Source organism: Anabrus simplex, chromosome 6 (assembly GCF_040414725.1).
Source record: "Anabrus simplex isolate iqAnaSimp1 chromosome 6, ASM4041472v1, whole genome shotgun sequence".
Taxonomy (NCBI): Eukaryota; Metazoa; Arthropoda; class Insecta; order Orthoptera; family Tettigoniidae; genus Anabrus; species Anabrus simplex.
The window spans coordinates 275935569-275956626 of record NC_090270.1 but is presented as its reverse complement, the minus strand read 5'-3'; the positions used below and the strand labels follow the sequence as shown (position 1 = coordinate 275956626).

Here is a 21058-nt window from a genome sequence, read left to right as displayed (position 1 = left end):
GATTTTGTTTGAACAATGGGTACCATAGTTGTGATGCTTTTTGTTAATGTTTCTAGTGCAGTCGCCTCATTAATTTTCTTTTCATCTAGGGCTTTCCTTACTGTGTTTGATCATCCATTGTTAGCAGCGCTGGATTCATTTTCCTAGAGATTGCTGTTTTTCTATCCATTGCTTTGATATCCACGCTGCGCATAGAAACGTTACTTACAACTGGTAAATGTTTCCTAGCAGTATTCCTTATTGTTCACTGGGAAGTTGGTATTATGTTCCTCATATTTGTAAAAACTAAATCAATGTAGTTAGTACTGTTGTAGCTAATGTATGTCTTCATTTTGCTATCGTTAATTAATGATAATCCCTCAGTTTGCAAATAGTCCAAAATTGTGGTTGATTTGTGGTCTGGAATGTCGATACAACAGTTTAGATCTCCCGCTAGGATTATTGTGACGTCATTAGGAATTTTATTTAAACATAGATTGATCTCATCAATAATAAATTCTGCTATGTTGTAATCTTGAAAGTATGTGCTGGCAAATGCGAATTGCTTTGGTTTTACTAATAATATATTAGACAAATTGTGTATCACTCCAAAGGGAGATAGATTCGCTTTAAGTAAGCATGAGATGCCACTTTTAGGTCTACCAAGTGGAGCTTGTTCTGCGTAGGAGTAGTGTAGTTGTAGAATCCATCTATATTCCAGTCCGTCGTTAAGAATGTTTCAGTTAAAATTACTATATCAAAGGAGTTAAAACATATTTTCTGGTATTAAAGTGAGAGCGTTCTTCAGGCCTTATGTTCCATAATAGCAGCTTTAAGCAACTGTCCTGACTATTTTCCTTGGCTTGATTAATAGTCATGCAGGTCGACAGCCTTGGGTTCAATCCTGGTCCTCTGAAAAACATACTGTCGAATTTTCAGTCCCTGTGGCCAGAACTTTTCTTGGTTGGCCAGTTCATGGTATTTGAACAGCAATCCTAACCTAAAGGCTTTATTGTTTCCTTTCACTCTGAGCTCCTCACATTCAATCTCTCCTTTAATACTGTTTCTCCTAAGGAACTCTATGATGATTTCAGCTGTTGTGCTGCTTTGCAATCTTCCTACGTAAATCCAGGCTTTACCTTCTGCCACTCTCAATTCCCCATTTTCTTCTTGTTTTTTACCTAACTATTGTCTGCCTGTTTTTCCATCTGCGTTCTTGTGTATACCATACTTCTGGCTCCATGTCACTATCTTCTCTTTTTTTTAGATAAATCAGCGTATTGAGTTATTGTATTGAAAGGTTCTGTTTCTTTTCTTCTTTTGACAATTGGATTTGGGGGCTGAGGATATTCCCGTGGATTTCTTTGGGACTGATTTCGAATGACTTGGACTCGGAGGTATGCCTTTCTTTTCAAGTTTAATGTCTATTGGAGTTTCTACCTTGTTTAACAACAATTCCTGGAATGCCTCAAGCTGGTTCATAATTTGCATGTTTGATTCCTCCATCTCCCTTCTGAATGCTGACATTTCATCTACCTTTTGTTTTGTAGTCTGAATCTTGGACCTACAGAGAGTGCATAACCACATAAGATTGCATGTGTTTCATTTTAAGATGTCAGATTCCCCTTTGGTAATGCCAGCACATTCCTTATGGAACCAATTCTGGCATTCTCCTTCACAGCCTACAGCATCTTCAGCAGTTATTGGATTCGTGCATTTGCCGCAATTTATTTCGCGCTGGTCTTGGTAGAATTAGAAGATGATGATGATGCTGGCATGGTGAGATATCCATTTTTATTTATTCTTTTACTGATATCAATTGCCCGTGTTTTATAGGGCAAAAAATTTGTGCTGTGAGCTTGCATCCGGGAGATAGTAGGTTCGAATCCCACTATCGGCAGCCCTGAAAATGGTTTTCCGTGGTTTCCCATTTTCACACCAGGCAAATGCTGGGGCTGTACCTTAATTAAGGCCACGGCCGCTTCCTTCCAACTCCTAGGCCTTTCCTATACCATCGTCGCCATAAGACATATCTGTGTCGGTGCGACGTAAAGCCCCTAGCAAAAAAAAAAAAAAAAATTTGTAGTTAAATGCCCTATCCTGCAATCTTAGTGGCTGTGAATTTCTATTGACTCTCAGTATGAATATGTGACGTACGTAAATTATTAATGATGTGTGAAAAGTAAACCTTATCTATGTAATGTGAGGAACTTACTCACTTCCAACAAAGATATATTTATAGACTTACGGTTTTCCTGATTACTTGACTGTAATATTGCGGAGCACATTTATCAACTACATATTAACCGCCATATTGCTAATGATTATGCTAATCACTGTAATTCACTCAAGTTATTACTCACAGACAACACCTTAGGTAGTAACTATTAACAGGTACGTTTACCTTTTAATTCCTCCTCCTACTCTATATCATTAGACACACTCAATTAAAAGTTCAGTCACGTCGTACATTTCAGATAATGAATCGAATTTATATTTTCATAACATTCAACGGCACTGGGTTAGTTTTTAATTTTTTACTTCGCTAATGCACTATTTTAATATACGTCCGTTACACTCCGTAACAATCGATGGCACTGGTATGTAGCTACATTGTGCATTTGCAATGAAATTATACCAAATCAAGCTTATTTTATCCTTTCTGATCTTGCAGATTCAAGATCAAATATAAAAAATCGCATTATTTCCTTGAATCTGTCACGTGCCGTTGTTGCCTTTAGAAAAGGAACACCCTACTTCACTGACCATAGCTAATCCATTTCTAAGCCCTTCGCTCCTATGGCACAACGGATGTACAGCATACTTAAAAATGCTCCCATTTCTTCAGTTTTCAAAGCCTCTGTTTAAGTGCACACCACAATATGTTTCAGCGTTTTGTCAGCGCACCATTCTGCATCAATAAACTTAGTACCATTAGAATGGGATTCCATGCAAAAATACAGCAGAGATAAAATAGAGAGTATAATACATAAGAAACAGGCAACATTGAATAATAAGTTAGAAAACCTAAAAAACAATACCTCAACAAATCAAAATAAGCCACAACCAAAAACATCTTTCAATTGTAAAAAACTTCTACCCCCTGTCAAGAACTTATCGAACACTTATTTTACAGAACAAGAACTACAAATATTAGGCAAAGGGCCAAATCACAATTGGCATAGTTTCAACAACAAACAAGAGTTAATTCAAACTTTAGCGGAAACAGAAACGGCCATACAAACCCTTCCAGTCAACATTCAAAATGACATTCGACACGAAGCTAAGAGAAAAATCCCCACCGTAATTTTAAAGGTTTTCTGACTAATTCCACTAATACAAAGATTGAGACAGATCTTCAGCATAAAATTAAACAAAATGATGTAATTATAACGAAAGCTGATAAAGGTGGAACAGTGGTGATATTCAATAAAGCCGATTACATTAAGAAAACGGATACTTTTTCACTAACAACAAGTGTAAGGTAATTGAGAAAGATCCCACCCAAAAAATTCAAAGGATTTTGAAAGGGATACTGAAGCAAAGCTCCTTCCTTTTTAACGACGATGAAATTCAAAAACTCATTAATATGAATCCAGGACTTCCTAAAGCAAGAGCTATGCCTAAATTACATAAAAAGGACGTACCCATGAGACCTGTAATTAATTTTCAGAAAAGTCCCACATACAAAAACTCCCAATTTATAAGTTCTTGACCCAAAACTACGTTTTTTTATACCAAAACCTCAGTAAAAAAAAATCCAAGGAGTTTTGCAATGCTGTTAAAGATTTCAAATTAATTTCTTCTCACGTAACAAGTTGCTTCGACATTAAGGATATGTACACGAACATTCCTATAAAAAACACTATTAAGATTATAAAAACAAATTTATTGGATCACAAACGTATCAGTAAACCCGAAATAGAAAACTTTTTAACTATCCTGGATTTCGTATTGAACCATAATTTCTTCTCCTTTAATAATAAAATATATCAGCAGGGCGGATTACCAATGGGAGCACCGGCTTCTGGAATTTTAGCTAACATATACCTCGATTATTTGGAACACACTCAGATATTAGACCACATTGAAGGACTGGATCTATGGCTACGATATGTTGATGATACCTATGCCATAATAAATGGAGAACTCAATAACAGTCTAAATATCCTAAATATTTTAAATGATTTAGACCCTAACATTAAATTTACAGCCAAAGAAGAAGAAGATGGTATACTCAATTTTCTAGATATTCAAACAATTCGGAAAAATAACATATTTCCAGTTTAAAATTCACAGAAAACCTACTTTTACACTGACCGCAATAAAAAGCGATTCTTTACATCCCATTTCACAAAAGAAATCTGCTTACTATAGTTTTGTCAACAGGGCCTTTGAAATACCGCTAACAGAAACTGACAGGAAGAAGGAACTATCTTTCATTCGTCAACAAGCCCTGCATAATGGTTTCAGTCTGAAATTCATCAACAAAATCATCTCTAAATGCAAATATCATCAACAAATTAAGCAGCAATCAGAAAAGACTAAGAGGTATGTCAAATTCACCTTTAATAACCTGAGGATTTATGAAATCACGAATTTGTTTAAGAAATACAACACCAAAGTAGCTTTTTCAACCAAAAACAATACGAAACATAGATTCTTTAATCACAATAGAGCCAATAACATTCAAGATGACGAATTCCAAGAATCTGGCATTTATAAGTTGAAATGTTCTCAGTGTAAGAAAACATATGTGGGACAATCAGGAAGGAACTTCATAATTAGATATCAGGAACACGTCAATGCAGAGAAGTACAGAAGATTCTCTGCTATGGGAGCTCATATGAAAGAAGCGAACCACAAATTCACTAATATCAAACAGGACCTTCAAATCATAAGTAGGATCAATAAAGGAACGCAAATGAACAACCTAGAAAACATCTACATTCTTCTTGATAAATTAGAGAACGGGGAACGGAATCTTAACGAAATGAATGAGCAAAAAACCCTCTTATACGAGCACATCAGTAAATATATGGAATGGATTGACAGAAGACAAGTAAGATGAACAAGTGAAATAATCAAGCACGTCGTCGCGGAAGCACAGCTAAGTCACCCTCCTCCCTCACGTGACGTACTAGATGACGACACAACTCCACTTCCCTTTTCTCCTATGGATTCCACGAACAATCAAACCGTGTCACATCGCTACTACACTAGGTTGTGCACAAAGACAGATCCCCAAGGCAGCGCAGATTGAACATCTTTCCAAGATATAATGTGAGGCAAGCTGCCCTAACCAGATGACCGCCATTTTTAACTTAGAAGATACCAAAGAACTTTTACCAGTCAAACAATCAACACAGCAAATATTTTTTCCATAACCTTAAGATTAACGATTGTGCTTATTGTCCAATATTTTTCATCTAAGTTTCCTTATACAGCTGATGATGACCACTAAGTGGTCAAAACATGTTCTGTGAGTGATAATGTTTATTTAATTTTGCCCAATGCAAAAAATAAAGTATCGATTAGGTGGTTCTTTAATTATTCTTGTTGAGTGATTATCAGTTGCCAAACACTGATGCAAGTCTCATCCACATAGTGTTTTACCTGTGGAGTGGGGCTGTGGTGATCTTTGAACACATTATGGTGTGAATGTCTACCAATATGACATCATTCACTACACCACCTACCCAGGTCGTACCAGCTGAATATAAAATTTTACTATCTGTGGCAATATCTGAAAGCTAATGTATTTCTTTATCAGACATAACTTTCAAAAGCTTACCCTCCGATTCATGGTCCAAAATGTCATTTAGGGCATCAATAATATCTTGTTCTTTCATTAGTTGATGCATAATCATAATAAACAGTCCTGTGTCACTACCACAACTTGCCAGAGAAGTTGCACATTATACTACATTTCACCAAGCAATGAGGAAGTTTAGTGTCAACACTCAGTGTATTCAAACACAAATAATGTAACTGATATCTGAGTCTGCTTCTCCTCCTCCACAGCTGGTGTACATAGTTGCCCAGCAGCAATACACACTGTAATTGTTGAGAAAACAGGAAGAAACAAGGCACATAAAACACAAAGTTTTAAGAATCAATATACAGTAAAACCTCGTTAATTCAAAGTTGTTGAGACTCAAAAATCGGACTTCGAATTACGTGATTTCGAATTAACCGCCAATTCGTAATTCAGAAGCGCCAACCCTTGCCGCGTAACAAAATATTCTAAGGCCCGTTACTGCATGCAGTTAACCTTGATTCACAGTTTAAACCTTTCAAATGCCATGGAAAGTAAACTATTTCCAAAATGCATCCAAGAAGGTGCATTTAGAGTAACTCACTGACAATCACATAACCTCTCGCAACGAAAGAAGGAAAGAAAAAAAGAAGCATGGTTCAATAATGAGGAGAAATCTGTGCTGGCTCCCATTTGCAAGTGCTTTATTCATTGGATTATTGTACTGTATGCATTTTAGATGCCCTGTACTTACACAGAAAGTGCCCAATGCCCTTAAAACATTGTGGCTAATCGGACTCTCCTATGAAGAAGGGAGAAAGTCTCTCACTTCGTTCTGCATGACAACACAATACAGCCACTCTATCCTTGTACGATTTCCCATCATGGCACTTATCTCATACTTCAGAAATATACACACTTGCCACGTCACAAAGTACTCTTAAGACCCATTAATGCATTCAATCACCTTCATTCACAGTTTAAACCTTTCAAATGCCATGGAAAATTTCCGAAATGTATCCAACAAGGTGCATTTACAATGTTCAAATAATGCACTTGGATAAACCACTGACAAACATAACCTCATGCAACAAAAGAAAAAACTCACACAATTCAAAGATGAGGATAAATTATGCTGGTTCCCCTGTGCAAATGCATTATATTATTTTGGATTACTCTACCGTTTGCATTCTTAGATGCCTTGTACATGCACGGAATGTGCCCAACGCCCTTAAAACATTGTGGCTTATTGAACTTTCCTATGATGAGGAGAGGAATTCTCTCGCTTCCGTGTGCATTGCAGCATAGTACAATGACCCCCCACCATTGAACGATTGCCCGGCTGGAACTTTCTCCTTTAAAACAATAAGACCGTTTGGGCTTGGCATTAAAAGAAAACAATGCAGTTTCATTGGCAATGACAATATTATTCAGTGCCTACGAATTGATTATATGAGGCACGTTTTTTCGTCAGCTGTTGGCATCGCCAGTGTCGTGGATTCTGTTTCTCCACACACTGCCTGCTGTGTGATATTACGGCGTTCTTTAAAACGTTGAATACAAAAGAATTCTGATTTCACTCAAACACTGTAGCACACTGTAGACACACCGAAGTGTGTGAAAGTGCAGAAAGCTACCGCTGCAGTTCTGAAAGACGCGTTCTATCATGATGCGGATAAATTTTGAATTTAAATTACTCTGTAACATTCTATTTTTTTAAATGTAAAGGCAGTTTCGATTTCATCATCATCATCTTCCTTCCAAGTATTGGGCCATGTGACCCGTTACGGTCTTGCATTTTACTTTTTGCAAGACTTGAAAGCAGTCAAATGTCCTTCCGACGGGTTGCTAGCCTGAAGGAAGTGCAGTTTCGATTTAAAAGTCTGAATTTCGGTAATGGGGCCGACATTGTACTTCGAATTACGAATTATCCGTATTTTGAATTAAACAATTTAAATAACATGCAAAACCGTATCTCATGTTTCCGGGAACGAGAGCTTCTTCGAATTAGGCAGAATTCTGAATTATCAAGGTTCTACTGTATTGCTATCACTGATGGGTCACATCTGACTCATCTACATTTCTAAGTATGTATATGTAGATTTTTCTCTTAATGGGTTGTCCTCAGAAATATGAAATTATGTGTGGAAGTTTATTACAATTATTGATGAAAAGTCATAAAAATTCAGGTTCTCAACTAAAATGAAAGGAACAATTTAAACTAAAGAATTAGCAAACGTTCTAATTACGACCCAGCCACGGTTTTAGTGTTAAGGATTGAGACTGCTTAATCTTCTAGAAACATTACCAATATTATCAAGTTTGATGGAAAGGAGGAAGAAAAAGTGACTTGCTTAGAAGAGGATGCTGCATCACAAGTAACGAATATTTTCAGTATTAAGTCTTCATGAATATGGGCAGAAGATATACTTAACATTAACTTATGTTGCCCAATGATGAATGTGACTTGCTTAGAAGAGGATGTTGCATCACAAGTAACAAATATTTCAGTATTAACTCTTCATGAATATGGGCAGAAGATATACTTAACATTAACTTATCTTGCCCAATGTTGAATGTTTTTACCATGTCTATACATTGGCTAAGCCACTGTTTATTTCCTTTTTCTTTTTCTTTCTTACCTGACAATGTTTGCTTTTATTCTGCCTTAGTTTGATCATTACTAATATTGATAATATCAGCCATTATTAATGTAAATTTATCCCTTATGGAGAGATGTATACTTCTCTGACTTCACCTTTTCATTTCTAAGCTCAGTTGAAGCTTATGTAGTTCACTATTGCAGATTACAACACTACACAAACTGTAGCAGAGGTGCTGGATCTTACTCATGATCTGACAAGTCCATTTCGTCTGCAGTTCGATGACCATACATGGAAACAGCACCTGAATTCTCTGAAACCACTGGGACTGGCCATCCTACTTAACACATGCAACATGTCTACTCAGGAGCACTACACTCAGTTTTGTTCCCACATCATGTGTGAGGCTCTGCAGACAGAGGACTTGGTACCTGTAACTAACCGCAGGTGAGTCATTGTGATGCTTCATGTGACCTAGAAGTTGTAACTACAGTCAAAACTGGTTAAGATATCTCTCTCTAGCGCGTTCCCCTGGTTATTACGCCATTATTAAGTCCCAGGATGTGTCCTTTTAAATACATGCTAAAGAAACCTGGATAGCATGTTTACATCACTCTTTTGTTTATTCCTAACTCCCACCATAAGAAATTTAAATTAAATTTAATTCAGTTAAAGCTAGACAGTATATAGATGATGAAAAATTAAATTTTATTGAGAAAGTGAATGCTAAACCACACATGAAACGTGTGCAAATCGCCCAGATGTTGGACTTTCCTGTTACACTTTTAAACATAATTGTCAGCGATGTGTATATTTCACGTTTCTAAGAATGTTTTTCCTTGAAGTTTTACTATGTCGGTGTTCTTAACCACTTGACGTACTTTGACAGATCTCTCCGTCCTAGCTCTCGACTGCACTCCAGTACAAAGACGGATCTCTCCGTCCGCGCATAGTGTTTATTTCCAGACCCGCTCCAAGCCGGTTTCCTTTGTGAAAGGATTTGATATTACTAAGGTAACCTCTTGACAGATGGAAGCACTGTTTTATTCCACTGATGCATTTGATAAACACTTCTGTGCAGTTATTTCATTATTTCGTTGAAAGAATCTGTATCTTAGCAACCTCATCGTAAGCGAAATCATGGCTGCTTCCAAGTTGTGTGACGAAGCGATTGTAAGGGAATTTTTAGAAGAGAGTGACATTGATATAGAAACAAACGACTTAGAATTTACGTCACCCACAACAGAATTCAGGCAAAAACATGATTCATCAGACCACATTACGTTCAGCCAGTCAGCTACTGTCCACGTTCGATGATTTCTAGCCCATGGAAGACAGGCAGCTTAATGTGCCTGTGTGAACAATGGCCTCTTGTGAAGTGACAGACTCCAAATTTTCATTGTTTGCAGTTTCTGTCGCAATGTTCTTTTGCTAACAGGTTGGGATGGACCTTCATTCACTGACTGCAACAATTCGTGTCGGGTTTGGAAGTGATTTCAGTTCAAAAGCGTGAAACACATCTCTTGTCCTCAGTCAGGTTCCTTTTCCTACCACAATTCTGACGTCGTGGTTCATGGCTACACGTAGTACATCACTGCTTGTAGATATGCTGGAACAGTCCACTGCAAAACACCAACAAATCCAGCAACTTCATGCACCGTATGGCCATGGGCACGACCAAACACGATTGCACCTTCTTGCCACTCTGTCACATACTTGCATCTACCCATGTTGACGTACACTGTCCGCTTGAAACATCCGTGTCTCACTGATCGCTACTGCCTTATACTCACATAAAGGCATGTGTGCATGCGATTGAGCACGGGACTCGTTCGCTGCACCATCTGTACAGGCTTAACGATCCATCTGTGCGTGCACATTCGGGTGACTAATTTTTTGTCCGGTGAGCTTATATATATATATATACATAAATTGATTCATTAACCTAATGTATCACCTATATCATTAGTAATATGTGAATGAAAACAAATGGAAGTGTCAGGAAAGTAAAGAATAAGCCATCCCTTACACATTGCACCTGAAGTTATTGCTTGCAATGTTCCTGCAAGTACATCTGCACAATACAATTGCTGGCATGATGTAGGGAGAACGCAGCTGCTCACTCCTTATTTATACAGTTGACTACCCTCGCATCTCTCGTCCCTCACCCATGTACCAGATCCCGACCGCATGTAAAACTACTGCTAAACTTAACAGTAATAACAAAATGTATATGTAATTACTGTGCATTGTTGGAGCTGTAAAGTAACAAAAGGATTTTCTTACTCTATTCTCACTGTGTCTTTTATATGAAAAAAAGTTAAATTCTTTGAATGGGGGTTGTATCTTAGTATGATTGAAACTGGCTTTATTGTAGCCTGTCTTGTGCGCATTGAACTTATATATGTAAGTGTACTGAGTTTCATCCAAGAATACACATGAGCATTTAATTTGAAAATTTAATTGTGAATTCTGTATGTATGTTTTTTTTTGTTTGGAAGACTAAGAATTTACCCATTATTTTTGGCATGCACCAAATTCCCAGAAATGCATTTCTTTCCTTGGAAACTGATAGGAAAAAAATGTGTAGGACCTTTTTCTCCGGGAAATTATATTTTAAGTACCTTTGGTTTACCAGGACTAACCATTTAGGCAGTGTGTTCAGTTTTAAGGGACCCAGGCGTACATTTTCCTCTGACGTGTTTCACATTTTCTTTTACTACAGGGCTCCGTTAAGGGATTGAAACTGCATACCTATCCTATGTGTGTTGAACTAATATATATGTTTGATATTCATTGAAATTGGGTGAGTTGTTTAAGAGTTAAAGTGGAACAGGCAGACTGACATACAGATATAAATGAAATCCAACCTTCAGTTTTGTTATATGTGTAGTGTAGATAACAGCTCTTCAAGGAGAAGCTTTTGATGGAGATCATTGAGTAGTGATAGCAAGGATGAAAGTGGAAAAAAATGGGAATAAAGTAGACAAAAGAGAAGTAAATACAAGTATGGAAATTAAATGGCACCAAAAAAAAGTACAGGAACGTTTTTGGGAGATCCTGAAATATAACATTCTAGACACAAAATTGGAAAATGTGCAAAAGAAATGTCCCAAGTATAAAACTGCATTTGTAAGTTGTGCATAGAGAATTTGTGGCAGAACATCCACGAGATGGGATGAGACGGTTAAGAGAGAAAGAAAGCATGGCAAGAATGAAACAGAGAGAATAAATGAGAAAGCAAAAATAATATCAAGAAAGTAAAAGGACATGGAGAAAAGTTGAAAGAGAGAGATGTTGTTGTTGATGACCTTTCGATATTGTCATTTTCTCTCCAAGTTGGTTAACTGACTTAGTTTTAGACCTGGAAATCCCTCTTTCCAAAGAGTTTTACATTTTCAGAACAGACCGTGGATCTCGGGGTTGGGGTTCTTCCTGGTCGTTAAATCCAAATGGCACACAACCCTTGATACTGTTAAGTAGTGACTATGAAGCTGTTTGGGTTGAAGTGAAATGTCACCATACTAAATATCTAGTTGCTTTTGTTTACAGACCACCTCAGTCAAACCTCAGTCATTTTTAAATTTTTCTCTCTTGTATAATGAGAACCATTAATCTGAATGCTAAGGTCATTATCCTGGGTTGAGTTTAACCTCTCTACATCTTGGAATTTCTCTATGTAAGGTGTCTCTTCTAATAACCTCAAAAGATGGTATCTCGACCATTATATTATGGGCCTAGGCCTCATACAGTACGTCCTTGAAAACACTTCTGGAGATAGTCTTCTCAACTACCGGTTCTCTTCCATTGATCCTTCAGCTGTTTCTATGGGGCAAAGTATTTTAAAATTGAACCACAAGTTTGTAGAGGCAACTTCCTCTTGTCCCTTCCCAGCCCCCCGTTATGTCATCGACCCTTTACCAGCAGGAACTGTGTTCCCATGTGGTGCAAGATCGATTGGCAGGCTGTTAATCACCCCCCCCCCCTTTCTCTCTCTCTCTCTCTCTCTCTCTCTCTCTCTCTCTCTCTAAAATGGGGGTTTTAGAACTGAGAACTGCATAACCTCTGCCTGCGTAGAAATTCTGGTCTGTAACAAACAACAGAGGAAAAATACTAAGCGTGTGCCACATACAGTGACTTGGTATGATAGTGGTAGTAAGACCGGAAATTTTCAATGTAGTCTTTGCTTCTTATTTTGTCGCACCTGTTCAGTTCCCAAATTTTCTGAATATTGAATCTGTTCTTTCTCATAGTCTAAGTAATCTCTTCACCTCTGAATCAGATACTTTCCTCCCTACCAGAAAATAAACTCACTGGTCCAAATGGCCTAAGTCCTGTCTTCCTCAAGAATACCACTACAACTGTTTACCACCTTGTTGCTGTTACATTTAACCATGGCTATTTTCCCGATCTCTAGAAAATCAGTAATATCACTACCATTCTTAAAAGTGGAAAGAGGTCTGATGTCAGAAACTACCGCCTGATTTCTATATTACTGGTACTCACCTTGTCACGCAACTATGAAAAGATTATCTACCTCCATCTCCTTTCTTTCACCATTCCTTATCGCCCCAGCAACATAGTTTTTCTTCCTAGAAGCTCCTGCCTAACTAATCTGGCTGTTCCATCGCGCAACGTCTGCTCTTAATGCTGGTTCTCAGCTGGATGTGTACTTCATTGATGTTCCTAAGGCTTTCGATACCGTAGACCATGCACTTCTTTCCTATAAACTTTCAGAATGTTTTAACATGGTCGCTTCCTAACTCTCCAACAGAGCTTCCTCAGTACTAGAACTCAGTGCATGGTTCTTTGTAGATTCAGTTCAACTCGTATTATGGTATATTCTTGCGTTTCATAGGGCAGTTTCCTTGGTCCCCTCCTTTTTTGTCCTATTTATTGATGATGTCATTGATTCTGTATCCTCCCATTCTTGTGAAAATTTACCATTTGCAGATGATGTTAAATATTCAGTCAAATCGATTCTTTAACAGTCATAACCTCCTTACAGGATGGGCTTAATTTTCTCTCTAAATGGTGCTCTACGTGGCATCTTAAGCCTATTGCAGTACAGCGTAGATGGAGCGCACTGTTGCAAAATGGACTCGTGAAGATCATGCTCGAGTGTGACTCAAACAGGGCATCACAGTTCCACATTTTTTGTTTGTAATTTTAAGTTCATTCATCCATAAATTGATATTTGTAGGATGGTAAAATAAATTCAACATACCTTAATCACTGCCGTTGCTCTTAGACATTGGACGTACACCTTCTATCATTTCTGCAAGGCCTGATGTTCGCGCTTTGGATGAAATGAGTTCGGGAGATGAACTTGAGGATGATCCGGACGATGAAGAAAGTTGTATTAAAAACCGCTCATCATTGACATCGTCCTGTAATTCATCTGCTTTCCACAAAACTCTTTCATTTTTCTTTACTTCTTTCACGTGATTTGCCCAATTGTCCTCCGTAATGTTCTTATACGCAGAAAAATGATACGTTATGATACCGGATTTAGTTTTTCACCTGGGACCACACCATCTCAATAGGGTTTAACTCGCAGTGATAAGGCGGGAGACGTAGAATTTGCCAACCTGCCACTTTTTCCATTTCTTCTGTTCTCTTCTTATCATACAGAGCCCTATGCTGAGAAGCGATGTGCAACAATTCTCGCTTGAGCATCCCGTCGTCAAAAGATATTTGCTTTTTACATAACCACTGTACGATGTCATCTTTTCACCAAGAAGCTACCGGCAAAGGTTCCAACTTATGGGAATGATAAGCGGCATTATCCAGCACGATCACGGCACCTTCGGGAGTGTTCGGCAACAGTTGTTCCGAAAACCACTTCTCATAAATTTCACCAGTCATTTCCTCGTGCGCGTCCGTCGTGTTTTTATGGCATAAAAATGTTAGTTCAGCATTTGGAACAAAACCATGTTCATTACCCGCGTGGACTAAGGCGAATCACGGTCCTTGGCTTTTCGGTGGCCTAAGTCCCGAACTCACCCCTTCAATGGCGGCCTGCCGTGCACTTTTCACTGTCGTATCCTTCCATTCTTTTGTCACTGTCTGCCCAATATTTACCCACGATTCATCTGTGTAAATTATAACTTTATTTTGTGACCTCAAACGTTTTATCTCCCTGAAATATCTGTGCCTCCAATTAATAATTTAATCGGTTTCAATGAAAGCTGCTTTATTACCCCGTCTTAAATAACAAAAGCCTATATCTTGTAAGAAGCGATACAACGTAGTTTTGGAAAATCGTGGCAAAGAATCTTCTCCATTTACCCGACTCAAAATCACGTTCAACGTCGGTATGTTAGCAAATAAAAGAGAGTGAACCACCCAATGCACTCCACTTTGCACAATTTCATCATATTTAATTTTCCTTGCATTTTTCTGTCTCTTTTTTTTTTTTTTTTTTTTGCGGGCGTTCGCAAAGGACCATATGCGTGTTCATTCCTTATAGCCTAGATTGTTCTTTCGGAACAACCTGTAGCTTTAGCTGTTTCACTGACTGTGCTACTCACATTCATAGTTTTTAAAAAATAATCCAGGACACTCATTATAATATTGCGTTCTTTTCTCCTGAGTTTACCTATGGAACGTTTCTTTTTAATTTGACGATCCATTGTACATCCTTCTGCACTTTTTCTTCGAACTAAGAATCCTCCGCACGAGCATGAGCATGAACTCACAACTACACAGACTACACAAACACAACATTCGGCACCTTACTTCCTCTCATAAATTCAAATCTGCCTGCCAAAAGTTTTTGCTGGGAACATAAAACTGAGTTGTGCGAATCATTTTGTGTTTGTTGTGTGAATGGGTTTTCTTCATTTTTATTATTATTATTATTATTATTAGTATTGTCACACTAATTGCCGTACTGATATGTAGGCCTAACTTAGTCTTAGAATTATCTGTCCGTAGTATTATGTCCTTTTAGAATTTCTATGTCTTACTTTTATGTTTAGCCAATGGCCATAGCCGTGTTGAAACACCAGATCCCGTGAGATCTCCGAAGTTAAGCAACATTGGGTGTGGTCAGGAGTTGGATGGGTTGCCACACGCTGTTGGTGGGAGGTAAGGGAATGGAGGAGTGGAAAGGAACTGGCCACCCTACCGCACGTAAACTCCGGCTCAGGAACACCTCTGCGGAGGACCTGCCTTCAGGCAGAATAACCCTTACCTACTTTTATGTTTACCTTTTTAAATTTTATTGTTTATAGTGGTTAAGTGTAAGAGAGGGCCGTGAGCCCTAACTTCGCCACAAATGTAAGTCAGGAATAAATAAATAAATAAATAAACAAACACAATCCACTTGTCCTCAACAACTATACATTTATCACTGATCTTTATTTAATCAATCTTATAATACTGATTAAATGAACGCCACTGCACAAGACTGTCTGTATATTTAAAAGCTCACTGTTTGGGAGATCGCTACTGGCCAGCCAGCCAGCTGAGTCACTCGTGAAACGTAAACAAATGAGACGTTCTCCCTGTCATAAATTAAGAGATAACGATATAAGGACTTGAGGTATGATTTAAAAATAACTTCCATATCCGAAGACCATTTGCTTCGCTTTAACCATGCCATGATCCTTCTGCACTTTTTCTTCAAACTAAGATTCCCACGCACGAGCACGAACTCCCGAACGACACAAACAAAATACACTTGCCCTCAAGAATTGTGCATATGTCACAAATATTTATTTAATCACTATTATACATACTACTGACAAAATGAGCACTGCACTGCATGCTACTGTCTGGAAATGTTAAAAGTGCATGTTTGGGAGATCACTACCGGTACTTCAGCCAGCCAGCCGAGTCACACGCGAAACCAAAATTCAAGGAGACATTCTTCCTGTCACAAATTAAGAACTAAGCAAGATAAGAATTTTGGGATTGTTTTAAAAATAACTTCCATATCTGAAGTCCATTTGCCTCACTTTGACCCCCCATACAAATTCAATAGGAAAGACGCTGGCCAGCGACTGGCCTTTTTGTGCCTGCACATAAAAATCCCTGAACATGACTGAAAATAAATGCATATACAGTAGAGTCTCGATTATCCGACTTAAACGGGACCTGGAGTACGTCGGATCACCGAAAATGTCGGATAATACGGAATAACTTTGAGAATGAACTGAAACAAACAGGAAGGCTATACTGTATTACGTACTATGTTTTACAGGACTCTATTTAATGACTTATTAATTCAGTTGTACAGTAGATGCAGTACTCTTTTCTTACTACGCCTGTAGCCAGATGCAGACGTCTTGGCTTGGGCTGCAAGAGTTTTGATATCAGCATCTTGAAATTCAGCCCAGTCTCATCACAATTAAAAATCTGATCACCGGATAATCCTTCAGCAAGAATTATTTCTTGAAATTGTCTTTTAAATTTCACAACCTCATCGGATTTAGCTGACAGTTTTTCTCCACAGATATTAAGCTGCCCAATGCCGCACAGTTTTTTCCACCGATCAAGCCACCCAGCACTGGCAGTAAAATTAGGGTCCCTTTATTAAACTCCTTCTGGATATACACCGCCATTTCTTGCAGAATGGGGCCAGATATTGACAAGTCCTTTTCCTGGTTTTTAGTGAACCAAAGAAATAGTGCTTCACTTACTTTTTCGTACTCACATTTTTCATTGTTTTTTTCTCATTTTCAGTGCATGACTTTTTGCTCTGGTAGAGCACCACTTTTCAATTTATTCCCTCGTATGTCTCCAGTCTCCCACTGTAACACGTCCAACAGCATCATCTGAAGCCATTTTTTGGAGAGTTTCCTCTTTGTCCAGTCTCTTTAACCCACTCTACTTGTCTTCCACAGAAACAATCACTTTCTTACGTTTACTTGCCATACTCACAGAGGATATGAAAACTATAACATCCGCACCCAACCAATACAACATTGAACAATCCTACCGCATGACTGCCAGTGCTTGTCCCACAGTCGCACCCTCCACACCTCGTGTCCCAGAATTGCATCCACCTAAAGTTCAAATTAAGACTACCAGTGTCGGATAACACGGAGTGTCGGATAAGCGAAGGTCGGTTGAGCGAGACTCTACTGTACTGCATTTTGTAATAATTTAAATTTAAAAATAAACTTATCTACATCGAGCTGAAATGTTTCTTTACCAGTAAGGAAAAAATTAGGAAAATAATGAATATCAAATACGAGTTATGACATGATAAGTTCTCTGCAATGAAGATTTTGCATTTGGCGTAACTTTCCATTATATTACCATTTTCACACTAAATTTTTTTTTTTTTTACGGCATCAAATGCGTCTTGATATTCTGTACATAACACAATATTCACCCATTTTAACCGATAACATTCTGATTTACGGATATTTGGCAAACCCGCTGCATTAGGGTAGGACAGCGCTACCCGCAAAACATGGGAGAAGGAAAGAGATGAAATTTTCCCATTACTGCTGTACTGCATTTTAAGGTTGGAACGCTCTATAGGCTTTAGTTTACTCGTACAGAAGGATGTCTGGGTACTTTTGAACAGACAGTGAATATTTTACTTTTACCTATACTGAGAGATTCTGAAATTGCAGAGTAGTTCATTTTCTGATGTCTAGAACCATCCAAGGCTAGAACATCAAATACTCCCTCCACTTGACGGCCTGCAACTCTCAGTTAAATGCTTCAGTAGGTCATATACATGATTTGGCCTGACCATCAACATTCCAAAAATGAAGGTACTCTTGAAACTGTCTTCCCAAATTTCAATATTTCCATCTCCAACATGCCTCTGGAACAAGTAGATCACTTTCTCTATCTAGGAAATACTGTATTCTTTCAAGCAACTGCTCATTGGAAAAGGATATGGAGAACTGAATTTGTGTTGCCCATGTAGCTTCCAGACCTCTCACACATCAGATCTTCCTGAATAAAGATCTAAGAATATACACTAAACTAATGGTGTATCAAGCAGTTGTTGCCTCCACCTTGCTCTGTGGATGTGAAACCAGGACTCTATATCATTGCGATACAAAAAACTTGATCGCTTCCACCAACATAAGCTCAGATCCATTATGAACATCAAATGGGATGAGTACATACCAAACACAACAGTTTTTGAGAGGGCAAAGGTGGACAGTGTAGAGACTACCATCATTGGTCACCAGCTCAGATGGATTGGGCATGTGGCCAGCATATGATTTATGAGAGAATTCAACGACAAACCCTGTGTAGTGAACTTAGTACCTGTAGGAGATCTCGTGATGCCCCTCTGAAACTCTATAAGAATCAACTCAAGAAGACCTGGAGGAGAACAAACATTGATCTGTATACTTCATATACTATTGCAGAAGATCGTACTCGCTGGTGCACAACCACTTCAGCTGCTGTTGCACAGTTTGAACGCGAACATCTAAGACAGGAGAAAGATATATGTCAGAGATGTAAATAACGCCAGAACGAGCCACGTCCTCCACCTTCCATAGGTGCAATCAATGCGACCATATGTTTCATGCCAGGATTGGTTTACTAACCTATCAAAAACATCTACATAGAGCATGCAGATAATGAAATAATTGCAGGAGAGAAATTAAAACTAGGACAATGACGACATATGTAATGCATGTATGTATGTTGTTATTTTTCTTCTCCAGCTATGTTCAGAATTACTAAGACAAATACAATAAAATGAATAGCCCTGTGGGCTCTCCCTAATAAAACTTCAAGTTGTGTCAATAAAATAGTCAGGAACTGCATGTGTACATTTGTTATTTATATGATGGTGCAATTGATCTTCTTGCATCAATATTTTCAGGTGTCTGTGTGAATTGGCAAAGCAGATTGGTTTCGTTGACCACGCTCAGGATATATTTACACTTGAAGAACAACTTTCTACGTTCAGACATGTTGTAAGTAAAGTTTTTATTCAAAGAGATAGCTGTTATCAGTGCCCCTTTACCTAGTAGTGAGAAACAGCAGCACCAGGGTTAGAATCCCACTTTTGGCTTTCCTAGTAGTGGTTTTCCTCTACTTCCTACATCATTAATTAATGAATAACAGCATAGTACTTAACAACCAGCCACTTTCTTTTTTTTTTTTTCTTTCCCAATTGTATATGTGAGCACACAAACTACAGCACCTACTTCAGCAATCAGTTGAGGATGAACTCAAATTCACTTTTAAGAAATGCCGGTACATTTAGAAACAAGATTATAAGCACTTCAAAAAATATGTTTGCTGCAAATGTGGAGTGTGTCATTCAAATCCATTCAGGTTCCCAACAATGTTATTGCTAGAGCCCGATAGTTCAGGCATTTATTTTGGTAAAAATAGGCAGGCAAATAGGCAGTTAAAATTTGGGGAATTGACAGAAAATGATCAAAATTGGTGGTTTTTTTTTTTTTTTTTACAATTAGCTGGAGCAGGATCAGACGCACACCCGTAATTACGGCAAGTAAAGGAAATAAACTGGACAGGGATTGTACAACAAGCTATCCGACTTGACGAGTTTATGAATACAAAAATTGTTTAATTCAACCAACAGCGGACACACCCTTTCCACTTAGAAAAAGGATAAGCAAGAGAATCACGCTTCATAGTACAGTACAAAAGTGACGCAGAAGAAACAAGAAGTCAAGTAAAGAAGAAACAGACTCTAGCAAAAACTTTCAGGATCATAACACTAAAAATATCTTTTAGTTTTTAAACAACAAGTGATTTTATTAAGCCTTCAGGACTTAAAATGAAACCAAAGACATCTAGTTAATAGATAGTATTTTTAATTTATTTTAAGTTTAACGTCCTAGTAACAACCGCCCCCCTCCGCACACTACCTCCCCCCCTCCCCTCCAACCTCCAACCCATACGTCCCTTACTAACACCAGTTTTTTAATGTCAACTATGTGATTGTTGTATGCTGTTTTTTATGTAAGCAGCTGATGATGTTCGCAAAGCGATCAAAACATGTCCTGATATCATTAATGTTTTTATAAGTAGCCAAAAGCTAAATAAAAAGAAAGGTATCGATTAGGTGGAAATATTTTTCATATATTGATTAGCTTACATTATCGATATGGATAGTTTGTAATTGTTTGAGTTGTTCGAACTGAACACGCCTGGCAGCGGCTGACTAGTCTGGAGCATATTCCCTTGATGGTAGGAAAAGGCGACAACATCGCACTATAAGATGCATAGACTTTTTATCTAATGGTTTTATTTTGTGTCCGTAACAATATTTTTAATGATTTTTGTTTGTGACTGAAGATGTCTCGAAAGCGGAACAAAACATGTATCATTAATATATTTTAATGTAGTCTTGCTACGGCATCAAATCAAAAGACCTGCACTTAGCGAGCCGGACATGTCCTTGGACACTCCCGGCACTGAAAGCCATATGCCATTTCATTTCATGTAGTCTTATTAATAAAGACAATTTATGGTATTGTAAAAGTAGAACATTTGATGTAGGAATTTCACAGGTTAATGCAGAGTACAGTTTGATAACTCGGAGGTCAGTTTTCTTGCCAGCTTTGCTTCCAGGAACTAACAAGTTTGAAGTTTGCCATAGTTAATTCCCTACCAGTGATCATTGGTGAATGCCTAGATACTAGCTGGTGTCTTTATAAACCCTCCATGTCATTATGTATTGGAAACTGAAAGTTGTCTAAAATTTTCTTGTACTCCCAAAGATGAGTGTTCTTCCGCCGAAGGTCTGGAGTAA

The 21058-nt window shown here is 38.0% G+C and overlaps 1 protein-coding gene across 1 annotated transcript in view; it reads left to right on the top strand.

Annotated features, from left to right (window-relative positions):
• Window positions 1-21058, top strand: part of l(2)k05819 (transmembrane protein 94-like protein l(2)k05819) — a 304060-nt gene that overhangs the window by 165511 nt on the left and 117491 nt on the right. The window contains exons 12-13 of the mRNA XM_067150433.2: window positions 8544-8787; window positions 19154-19247. Coding sequence (XP_067006534.2) covers window positions 8544-8787; window positions 19154-19247 — 338 coding nt within the window. The remainder of the gene's footprint in view (window positions 1-8543; window positions 8788-19153; window positions 19248-21058) is intronic.